We start from the raw sequence: 12,645 nt of genomic DNA, 5'->3' as shown, positions 1-12,645 counted from the left end.
TTTACAACTATAGTTAACCGTATGGCCTTCAACAATGAGCAAAGTCCATACCGCATATTCAGCTCTGTGTTTATTATAATACCTCTTGATGCAAGTGTTTTCCGTTTTATTTGGTGTGTGTGTCAGTTGATGTCTCGGTGATCATTTTCGTCGACGATCCTGTGTTATTCAAACAATTAAGGAATTTCTTGGTTTTATAACAGTTTATTGTTTTTCTTTCAGCATACTGTTGTTTTGTGTTTTGATAGTTTTTATTTTTGTAATGACATTGTCAGTTATTTTAGTATCTTTAAAGTTCTCTTTACAGTGGTTGTATTGAAGCAGTGGTACGTATACAGTCCCAGATTTATTGTTAAAAGATGTATATTAAAAGTATCGTTATGAGTTTCTCGAGTGGAACATCTTTTGTTTACAAGCTGCTGATTTAGGACAGGAACATGTATGTACTATTGTGTTCACCCAGCTTTAAAATTTGATATACGTTTACTTCTCAATATTTTCAGATGCAGGACCAATAAACTTAAGAATAGATGAGATATATTCTAATGGAGTAAAACTTAAATGGACTAAAGGGAAAAGTTGCTACGAGATACAAGGCATACTTGTTACATTTACTAACAATTCAGGATATCTGGAAAACAGGCATGTAAGTAAGGACGCTGATTGGACTAGTATCATAGGTTTCAACACCAATACCAACTTTACCATCAAGTTTGTGACAATTTATGCAGAGGACTCAAGTGATCCAGTTTATATTAATTATGTTCCAGGTTTGTTTAATAATTTAGAAAATTGTTATACGTTTTACCATAAAGTTGAATGTGTATGAAAAAAAGGTGTGCATTATTAAAAGGAAAACAATAAAATTTAAATCTTATCTAGTAAATATATAATACATTTTTGTGTTTGTTTCACTATTTTGACTATTTGCAATACATTAGCATGCTATTTAGGGTTATATATCTTGGGGGAAATCATCTCGTTTTCGTAAGAAGCAATTATACACTTTCGAATCTGTGTGAAAATTGTAGCACATGTTAATCAAATACTTAAGTATATTTTCTTTATACATTTATAATATCAAGAAACATAAAGTATTTAAATTGTACAACAAACGACGACGATTGCTACAAAACTAAGCTGGACGCATGAAATGCTATTCTCTTCACTATGTTTGTAATTTATCAAATCATTTCTTTTGTCTAGCCGTGCTATCCCAGTCAATTTCATTTTCTTATATGTAGATATATAGATATTTTGTGTTCTTTGTCAAGATTTTAAATTGTCATTTGGTACATGTCAAAATTCTCTACAAACACATTGCATTAGTTATCTGGTCTATCGTTGATGTCTGTTCTAAGTCAGGAATATGACAGTTGTTTTTCATTCGTTAGATGTGTTTAAGCTTCTGATTTTGCCTTTTTAAAAGGGGCTTTCCATTTTGAATTTCCCTTGCATACATCCGCTTTCAACTCATAGATCTAAAAAAAAACTGACGACGCATTGGTTACAGAAGATAAAGACAAACACACAAATAAGAGTACATAAGACACAACATAGAAACCCAAAAAGTAAGCAACACGAACCCACAAGCTAATTAACAATGTGTCAAGTGTTCTTTTTAAAAACAAAGGAAAACAATTTATATTCCTGATCGTAATCTGTGAGGAATTCTGAAGAATATGGAATAAGATTAATTACTTTATTTTTGGGTAATTTTCATTTTGATATCAACTTTGTTGCTAAGGATTAAGAATAGAGATCATTACACAATGTAACAAATTCTTCTTACTAATTACACAATTATAGGTGTAATTTGCAGTATATAAATATAGCATGTTGAAATTTTCATGCATCCTCTTCATTATTACATATTCACATTATGAAATTTGCATGGTTTCTTCTATTCAGTTTTCATGTTTATATCAAAATTATGTTGATATTTTAAAAAGTGGAATAGCTGAAACGATGCACCCTTAGTTAGTGTGAAACTTAACGTAGTTAATAAATACAAATAAAAATAGAGGGTGTCAAGTCAATAGTTCTGTTCAAGGCTTAGGTGCTAAGCACATATCGATATTTTAGTTAAACTAGTATTATCTCAATATTATAGCTTCTGAGGAACAAAGTTCAAATGCTGCAGTCATTGGTGGAACTATTGGCGGTTGTGAGTACCATAAAATAAATATGATAGAATGCCGCGGGTCTTACGACGATCAACAAACCGGGGTGGGGTGGGATGACGGTGGTGATTATATATTCGGCAAGAAATATTCACATCTGAGAAATAGATCAGTTTCTCAATTGAATTTGAAAGCTCTTTGTTCTAACTTTTTTTCAAATCGAGAAAATTTTACTTGGAATATTAAAATAAGTGTATCATGGACAAATATAAAATTAAAATTAAGACAAATATATTAATTTAAACCATAAGTATCATCTATGCATAGGAGAAAGATTATTCGGGCTAATTAAACCACTCCATAGTGTCTGCACCATATATTATATTTGCAAATAATAATGGAATAATCATTTTGAAAATACAGTTTTGTTCATTATGATTTATTTCAGTACTGTTTCTCCTGTTAGTAATAATCATTATAGTACTATTATGGAGAACTGGACGACTTTGTGAACCACGTAAACAGCAGCAAGACAACAATAAAGCATATGCATATTCGTCTGGTTTGCCAGACAAACACCAAGTTAATAAATTGACAGAATACAATGTAAGTTTATTATTATTCTGAACATTTAATCTGAATATAATTTAATCCAGTCTGAAGATTCAAAATAGTATCTTCGACATGGATGTTATCTGTCTAAATGTTAATGAATGTGTCGGTTCTCATAGAATAAGTATTTAGTAAAAGGTATTTTACATATTTTCCACAGTTTGTTGTTTTGAGAAATAATGTAATATATGTTTTCAAACGTAAACAAATCTGTTCGTTTCTGTCATATAAGTGAGCTTAACGTATATGTCAATATAGATGTGTATATAAGATAAATGCTGGTAAAATAAAATACTTTTAAATGTATTTGTATTATTCAACAGAATAAAACGTATGCGACTGATGATGGAATGGAAGATATTTACTTGTATGGGGGAATGAAAATTGATAACCCTACATGGCTTATACCACATACTAAAATAGTCCTTGAAGAGAAAATAAACAGCGGTAGATTTGCTGATATATTTAAAGCTAGATATGACACCAAACAGAATGACATGACAACTGTTGTGGCCAAAACATTACAAGGTAACTGCAGAAGCATACTTTGTTCATGATCAAAGATGGGGAGAGAATTTAAAAAGGGTTTAAAAAATATTTATGTCAATAAAAAATAAATAAAACCATGATCAAACAGGTAAACAAACGAAAATACAATGAATACGAAACAAAGTAAGTTAAATGGCGGTAAGAGATTCTCTTTTTTTTTCTACCTTTAACATTGACACATTTTTTTCTTTCAAAATTCATGAAAAATTAACAGGATTTTCAAAAGTGGCTCAGTTTTTGATTTTTTTTCTCTATATATTAAAAAGTGATGAAAAGAAAATTTGAAGAACGCGGCACAAAATATTTAATGACACCAGATAGATTAAACCTGAAGAATCCAAATATTCGACAAAAAATTAAAATACAAGACATGCGAACGATCTTAAAAGAATATAAAATCATTCAAATCTATATGTTTTTTTCTTTGTAGCAAACTACAATGATGACACTAATCTGGTTATGATGGCAAAAATTAACTTCTTTGCAACAAAAGTAGGCAAACATCGAAACATTCTTGGATTCATTGGAGCTGTTACTGACAACACTCATCGTAAGTCGAATTTCAATTAATTTCAATTACTTAAAGTGAATTCCTTTGCTTGAATCTGTTCCTTCTAATCTAGTATTGCACTTTATTTAACTTTTTGAAATAGTTTCCTCGGTAGAAGGTTTATAGAACATAAATTTAAACAAGATTGTATGCATTTCGTGCAAAATAGTTAGAATACAATTGTTTACTATCTAATACAACAATACGTTTGTGTTAATTTTTTTCACAGTTGGACCTTATATGGTATTGGAATATTGTGAGGAAGGAAATCTAAGAGACTGGCTTTTAAAAAAGAAAGATAAAATAGGAGATGAAATGATAGAACAATTGTTTCAGATTGTTTTCGGGGTAGCAACCGGAATGGAGTATTTGGCTTCAAAACAGGTAGTCAAAATTAATTGCAAAGAAAGCTTTACACAGAAAAATGCGTTGTACTCTTACTGCAGGAACACGAAAGACAATGCTTTGCTCTATGTGAATATATTGCATTGTATTTAATGTTATTTGCAGTCTTTAGAGCTTAACACCAAATCGTATTTGTGAAAAACGTTTAAACGTTGAATCGGATCACACCAAAATCAACACGTAAGGGAGGTCGACAATCCCCGGTGAGAAACTCGGATTTAACGATGATATCTCGCGCTTTTTACCCTTTATATGACTTTTTCTCTTCAACGGCAATATCAAATTTAATTTTTTTAACTACATCATCGAAAACAGTCTTGAATTTGTTATGTCAGGTTAATGTTTCGTCTATATCAGACTCATAAGCGGCGATCGAATCCGATCAATACGCAAGCCAAATCAAATGTAGAGTTGAAGAGCAATAAAACCAAAAATTTCGAAAGATTATTTCAATATGACTAGGGCAATTTATGCCAATGATAATAAAAACATTAGTATTTTGAATAAATTAATACTCTATACGAGTAAAATTACAGAAAATGATCAATAATAATCATGACAGTATAACAGTGCAGACTACTGGAATGATAAAAGACTCGTTTACGAAACATCAACTACCAGCGTTATGGGCCCAGCGGGTTTTAAAATCAACAAAGATACAAGCTTATGACTTGTAAAACGGACGTGCATTGCGAAAAGAGAGTCGCATACAATCCAATGTGTGCGTTCATTATCAATGCATCGTGACAGGAATTTAACATTTTCATTTCTATTTCTTTTTTGAAATTAACTGAATTTTTCAAAATACTGTCTAAACAGTGATTGTGAGTATTTAGTTAGAAACCACGATGGTAGGAAATATATCTCGTAAAACAAATACTTTCTGTCAAGTTTGGATGGAGGAGTGGTTTCAAATTAACTCGTAGTGTACTCTTATGAACTCAATAATGTGTTTCTCCTCTTCATTTACAAGTAAATTGAATTCATATAGATATAGGAAGATGTGGTGTGAGTGTCAATGAGAAAACCCTCCATCCAAATAACAATTTTAAAAAAAGTAAACCATTATAGGTCAATGTACGGCCTTCAACACGGAGTATAGTTTATTTGGGAAAAAAATCATATATTAACGCTTGGGTTGGGAACAGTGGTGTATTCACAATGTCTTAGAAAAACTATTGAATCAATATCTTCCTTCATCGTATATGTTTATTTGTTTTTTTCTTGTTTTGTTGATATCCAAGTTCAAGTACCGCTTTTTTTCTATACAAATAATCCTATGTTACATTTTGAAAGTAAGAATATGTATTATACTAAAAGTCAAGGTTTAAGAGACTGGATTTAATTTGATGATGTTTTATCGCATTTTACACATTCAATACTCAGTCTAGTGCTCGAAACCAAATATTGCTTGGTCAAAATATCAAACGATGATAAACCAGTTCATCTGGTAAGAGGGTTACGTCTCATCTGAACAATGATATAAAAAACGAAATATTTTATTTCGGAAAAAATCGAAAAAAAAACAATATTTTTACGGAATTCCTGAAATAAAACTTGATTAACTTTAATGGGCAGTATTGATTAGATTATTAGAATATTTAGAATTTCCGACAAACGAAAACAAAATAACCAATAAATAAAATTTATGAGTCTATCGCGCCCGTGGCCTATGTTGTTTGATTTGACACGATAACTGTTAACCTCCAAAGTAGATAGTACAAACAATACCAACTTGCTATAACTTCTAATACATGAGCATCGTATGTCATTTCTAAATAGATTGTTCATCGAAGATTGGCTGCTAGGAACATTTTACTTCCATTTACGTTGATACCGAAGATTTCTGGATTTGGGCCTACATCAAATGATGAGACAAAAGATAAAAATGACATAACAAAGGTAATTGTTTCTACGTTAGAAAAATGATCTTTACATTAATCATTTAATAATTTCAGGGTGTTTTTGTTACTTTTTCAGAACAAAACTAGAAATGCATTCAACCTCATGATTTTTGTCAAAACAGAAACTCTTTCTATGATTTTCTGATTGCTTCGTTTTTTGTTTTAAATCTAATTGCAGCTCAAAGCTAACATCTTATTAATCTTAAAAACAAACATATTAGCACCCCTTTGAATATGTGTAATTGTTTTTCATTTTGATACATTTACCTCATGTATTGGTATAAATATAACTATAACTTCTTCTTTTAGAATTATACATTTACATCGCATGAGTTGTCCATCTGCTATCTTTCGCCCCTCTTGTTTGAGTATATCTTCTGGGTTAATTTCAATGATAAATTCAATACACGATTATACTTGCTTTAAAAATATAAGTCTCTGAAAATATTGCGTTGCTATGCAATGATCTCTATTCGGAAGGCCTCGTTAAACAATATGGAATGCACTGAAAATACTGGAACCAGACATATATAACATCATTCACAAATTGGATTAAAAAAAACCAACAAACATAAATCTGTTCCCTCCATTTGTTTAAAAATTAAAAAACATGGACGGTGAAAATCTTCGGCCTATATACAGGATATTTCACAAACTTTCCAAAAACCGAAACAGAGACGGGTCGACTAGATATTTGAGTAAATAAAGAGCTACTTTAATAACTCATACAATCTTTAAACGTTAGCAGTAATATGCAGACCCTGATACTCTACGATACTATTTTCCAGGCACAATTGGAATATAAACAACACCTTGTCGTTTAGGAACCATACTTATGCAACACAAATGCACATTCAAACTATTGACTTCTTGATCGACAATACATTTGTTGAGATTGGTGGATTGATATTTCGGTATTCCAATGGTTACTAATTTATAATACATTGGTCGAATTGTTTGTTTACTCTTAAGTAGCTAAAGGAGTAGGTTCAGTAAGACCCCTTTTTGGCCCCAAAATATAGAAGTTTTACAAAATTGTTAAAATGTAAACCTTTAGTTATTCATTGGACAGTAGAATGCTTCTGCTACATAAATATGGGCTGTTTTTGACAATACAATGCACATTTATCCGGTACTAGCACCATTAAGTCATGCTAAATTACTGAAATCTTCATAATTCTAGCATTTTAGTTAAATTTTAGACGGTTTTCGTGTAAAACGAAAATGGCCGCATTCGTGTTCATCCTTAATATTAAAATGTAAGTTGTATTTGATGATAATACATAACATATATAAAGGTTGAGGATGAACACGGATGCGGCCACTTTCATTTTTACCAAAAACCAACTGAAAAATGACATTTTTCGGCATATTTGGTAGATTTTTCATATTTGAGCTTGAATCGGATGTTTTTTTTTAAATTACTAAATCTGTTAAAATCTTCCACATAAACTAATTAATTCAAATAAAATAGACTCTTAAGTGTTTAAAAAGTGGTCAAAGTCTTTCGTCAGATGAACCTGAAATTTGAGGCCAAAATCGGTCCTTACCGGACCTACTCCTTTAGAAAATGTATTTTTCAAAGACAAAAGAAAAATCATCTTTAAAGTTCTTTAATTACCCTCATAAATATATGAATAATTTCCTTTCACTCTAAAACGAACATTTCCGTGAGTGCTTAAATCTCATATATCACATTAATATTGAGATGAAGGAATAAGGATACAAATAGAAGGTCTGCTTAATATCTCGATCGTTTCATTGATATTCACTTCAAGGCAGCAAGTCTTCTCAAAGTCATTTACATTATAATGTATAACGTTATGATGTCCTATCCCAGGAGCCACCTTCCTTGCCAGATAAATATACTTTGCTAAATGGTATGTTGTAACTTATCAAGTGAACCAAATATACAAGCGTGTGTTAACAAATCTTATCTTACAGGAAAGAGTACCAGTAAAATGGATGGCACCAGAATGTACCTTGTCTACAGTTAATGCAACCACAAAAAGTGACGTTTGGTCCTTTGGAATCGTCATGTGGGAAATCCTAAGTTTAGGTATAAAAAGATGAAACTTTTAAAAAATCCGGTGAAAAATTGTAAATAGGAAAAACAATCATGATAAATATATGAAATATGAAGTGCTATTGCTGTTACATTTAGATTTGAATTCTGTTTTTTGAATTATAGCATTACCATGATTACATGTTACATTATACAGAAATACCAAGTTTCCCGCTTTATTATTTGAAACGCCAAATGCTACTTTCGTCTACGGAAAGCTCATTTGGTTACTCGAATTTAATACTTTTGGAAGACCAAATCAACATACGGAGTTGAAATCGAGAGTCTTGAAAACCAAAAATTTCGAAGCAATTAATTTTTCATGAATTGTATGCATAAAATAATCAGTTTTATTCATGTGTGACTTTACGGTATAGCATAGTTTTTTTTAATTTAAATATATATTTCTATTATCTTTAAAACTCATCATTGAAGCTCGAATCAAATCAGTTGGAAGACAAAATCAACACAAAGTTGAGAAGTCTTAAAAAAACAGAAAATTCGAAATAATTTGAATTTCTCATGAATAAAGTTAATGCTTATGTAATCAATTATATTCGTATATGACTTAACAGTATAGCATAGTTTAATTCAAATACATGTATCTATTATCTATTATTTCATTCAAAAGAATATTTTATTTTTATATTAATTATCTTAATACAATACATATAATTATGCAGGCGAAACTCCATACGGAGGAATTTCCAGCCGCAATGTTCCAGATAGAATACAGAATGGACACAGGCTTGAACGACCAGAGTACAGCACAGACACGTACGTACATATACTAATAAGTATATGTTATTATATAGGTTTAAACTGATTCAATCGGGATCAACATAGCACATCTTTTTTGCATCCAAATTTAATTCGAAATTTATCCCTTGAGTGCAGATTTTTTTTATATTACAATTCGTATGTTATTTATTTTTATTGTTTTAATACGGATTTTTAAAGATTTTTTCTTTCAATTATTATTTTTCTTCATAGGCTAAATTCATTGAGCTGTGTGTATTCTATTTTTGCAGATTTATACCGGATCCCTAATTTTCATTTTGAAACACGGTCGGGTTGTTGTCTCTTTGACACATTCTCCATTTCCATTCTCAATTTAATTTTTTTTATGTGTTCATTTGTTCGTATTCTGTTCACAGAGAGGTCCTGTCGACTTAAAGACAAGTTACCTTTAACCAATAGTTTAACTTACTTCTACTTTACTATCAAAGACAGTCATGAATATTTTAACTAATATAATGTGTTTAACCTATAGTCGCTAACTCCACGAGAATTTGCATCTCATGAATACGACAGTATTTTTTCGATGTTCAAATTTCGTAAATCGATTTAGTGAAGACCAATAAAGGAAGCTAGCAAATAATAACTAAGGTAATCGCAAAAACTCAAACAAAAAAGACACAGGTTGTGTCGACAGTGTAAGCGTCTACTGATATGCATGAATAAGCTGCATACGATATAGTCACATGTTCAGTTTAACATACGGTTTAGTGACATGTTGAGTTTAACATACGGTTTAGTCACATGTTGAATTTAACATACGCTTTAGTCACATGTTGAGTTTAACATACAATATAGTAACATGTTGAGTTTTACATACGGTATAGTCACATGTTGAGTTTTACATACGGTATAGTCATATGTTGAGTTTAACATATGGTTTAGTCACATGTTGGGTTTTGCATACGGTGAAGTCACCTGATTAGTATCAAAAATTGTATTTGCCTTCCTTGTCACCTCTATTTCTGTTCTTCAGAATATATGTGAATGTCTGAACTCGAAACAACAAGCATTATTCTTACTCTTTTAGGCACTACAAAATAATGAAAAAATGTTGGAGCCTGAAACCAGAAGATCGCCCAGCATTCAAAACCATTGTGAAGGAGTTCGACAGCACATTTAAGACAACCCCATCTGATGCTTACTATTATGAGATGCAGAAATGAACAAATACTTTCTTGAAACAATCACACGTAGCTTCCTTTGCTAATGTTGTAGAAAATTACTGTTTATTTTGATGTTTGTTTCTAAAAAAAAATTTCTATAACTTCTTAGTTGTTATGACAAACATGTATGAACTTTTTCAATGTTTAAGCATCTCTTTTGTTACGTAGCAATATGTTAGATTAATGTCATAATTTGCTTTACAGTAAATCGAGGCAAGTTTTGTTTGCTAGAAATTGTGTAAGAGTGGTATTTTTTAATATTAAAGATTTTTATATGATACCTTCTTATTGTTTTGAATTTTTAATACCTTTAAGGCAACATCAGAAAAAGTACCACTGTGACGGATGGATAAACTAAATGTTTAGAAAGGCTGTAAACAATTTCTATTTCGCTTGATTGTGTAACTTCAACTCAATAAAGTTACACATTACATGACAATAGAAGAACATTAACAAAAGATATAATGACGTTAACAAAGAAAAGGTAAGGGTAAATATCAATATGTTATTTTGTTTTACATCATATGATGTCTACAATTTATTGTAAAAAAAAACTCGATAATCAATCATTTACTGCTGATATCAATCGGTTTTTTGCACCACCTTTTCCCCTTATTACAACACAATTACAAAATTGTAACTGACATCTTTATCCTGTACCAGGTTGTATCAATTTCTTAAGCGTCATTATTTTGTCAGCATTTAGGTATAAAAATGTCGCATACCAGAACTCTGTATATTAAATTTTTTTTATTCATACGTTTGCTTAAAGCTGTTTCCTACCAAGACATGCTATTCCTAAAAATATCATAACACAGGTTTAAAATGCCCTTTTGTCAGTATAGAAATTGACAATTATCGAATGTTCTGCATACACAAATAATGGCTGAAATTTTGTTTTTTTAAATATTTGGAACAAAAAGTTATTACATATAAGGTATCAAAAATACAAAAAATCAGTCTGATTGGTTTATTTTGGATTCGGACCATTTTGAATGGTTTTACCACAGACTGGCTCTTAAAAACAAATTTATATAACTGATTTCCCTATGTTCTTGAACAAGCAAGGCAAACTAGAGAGACCCAAAACTTGAGAAATTAAAAAAAGAAATATGAGTATTCAAAGGGTCATATTTTCTCAAGATTAATTGTCTATAAAGTTGGCCGTTACGGAAATTCTGTATATTTTCGGAACTGTTTCCTCTTTCTGAGTGCTATTTGTGATTTTTTTTAAATAGTTATGTGCAATACGAGTTATGGAACTTGTGCAGCTAAATATTTCGAATCATCCTTGATTTAAGCTGGAATCGTTTTTGTTAATATTTTGTTCCCAATGTGTTATATACTTGTTTATCAGTTTTCTTTTGACCATGTGTTTTCTCTTTCCATTCGACTAATGACGTTCATATATCCAGAGAGACTTGAAAACCTAGTTTCTTTAGAATTTATCGACGGGCAATTAAAAACAAACGATGGTGTATAAATAATGTCAATACCGAAGCAATAATAATTCCCTGATGATAAACCCTAATAGTAAACAAAATCGTACAGACCAAGTTCTTGAAAATGAGAGTTAGATAAAGCAGAATCAAAGAGTACATCACAGATATGCTGAATCAATTCACATTCTTTTATAAATTATAAACTTATTATAGATACCAGGATTAAAACTGTGTATGCCAGAGGTTTCGTCTTCAAAGGTCTCACCAGTGACGCATGAATAGAAAACGTGAAAAAGGCCAAATAAAGTATCAATTTGAAGGAGGACCTGAGATCACCCAAAGGTTTTGGTGGGGTTTGTGTTGTTTATTCTTTAGTTTTCTATGTTGTGTCATGTGTACTATTGTTCGTCTGTTTGTCTTTTTCATTTTTAGCCATGACGTTGTCAGTTTATTTTCGATTTATGAGTTTGACTGTCCCTTTGGTATCTTTCGTCCCCCTTAAAGAACATGGATTATATTATTCCAAAAGATTTTGCCAAATACAGCTATTGTAATCTATTCGTAGGGTAGAAAATCATTATCATTTTGGAAGGTTTATAATTTTGTTTACAGTTAATTTATAATTATCACCTCATGTTTACACAATACTTGTCGTTTGTCCTCTGAAAGAAAACTTCCACAAGCAGTAACTCCTATTACAGTTAAAGATAACTAGTAGGAGTAAGGCATTTATTTTATTGATACAGATTACATTAAAATATACATTTTTTATCTATATATATTATTTATACTTTTGTTTATAAAGTAAATCAAAATTTGGCACAATATTCTCGTAAGCCCTCAAATTTAAGGCGTGTTGAAATAGAATCAAGAATAAACAAATATAACAACATTAAAAGAATACATATAAAGGTGTGAAATAAAATCACAGTTAGTATTTTGATGAAATGAACATAAGTATCTGTTAATTGTTCCTTTACTTACGTCTTCAAATACACATATATAAATGCATGATCAATATAACACTGCGA

At 30.6% G+C, this 12,645-nt stretch overlaps 1 protein-coding gene across 1 annotated transcript in view; it reads left to right on the top strand.

Annotated features, from left to right (window-relative positions):
• LOC143044332 (uncharacterized) overlaps nucleotides 1-10,450 on the top strand; it is a 50,746-nt gene extending 40,296 nt beyond the window's left edge. Inside the window, exons 13-22 of the mRNA XM_076216285.1 lie at nucleotides 504-770; nucleotides 2,114-2,167; nucleotides 2,572-2,729; nucleotides 3,059-3,263; nucleotides 3,715-3,834; nucleotides 4,064-4,218; nucleotides 6,022-6,141; nucleotides 8,088-8,202; nucleotides 8,892-8,985; nucleotides 10,037-10,450. Of these exons, the coding sequence (XP_076072400.1) occupies nucleotides 504-770; nucleotides 2,114-2,167; nucleotides 2,572-2,729; nucleotides 3,059-3,263; nucleotides 3,715-3,834; nucleotides 4,064-4,218; nucleotides 6,022-6,141; nucleotides 8,088-8,202; nucleotides 8,892-8,985; nucleotides 10,037-10,172 (1,424 nt within the window). The 3' untranslated portion in view covers nucleotides 10,173-10,450. The remainder of the gene's footprint in view (nucleotides 1-503; nucleotides 771-2,113; nucleotides 2,168-2,571; nucleotides 2,730-3,058; nucleotides 3,264-3,714; nucleotides 3,835-4,063; nucleotides 4,219-6,021; nucleotides 6,142-8,087; nucleotides 8,203-8,891; nucleotides 8,986-10,036) is intronic.
• The last annotated feature ends 2,195 nt before the right edge of the window (nucleotides 10,451-12,645 follow it).

The sequence above is a fragment of the Mytilus galloprovincialis genome, chromosome 1 (assembly GCF_965363235.1).
Source record: "Mytilus galloprovincialis chromosome 1, xbMytGall1.hap1.1, whole genome shotgun sequence".
Taxonomy (NCBI): domain Eukaryota; kingdom Metazoa; phylum Mollusca; class Bivalvia; order Mytilida; family Mytilidae; genus Mytilus; species Mytilus galloprovincialis.
The sequence above is the reverse complement of the archived record's forward strand: the minus strand, read 5'-3'. Positions and strand labels throughout refer to the sequence as shown.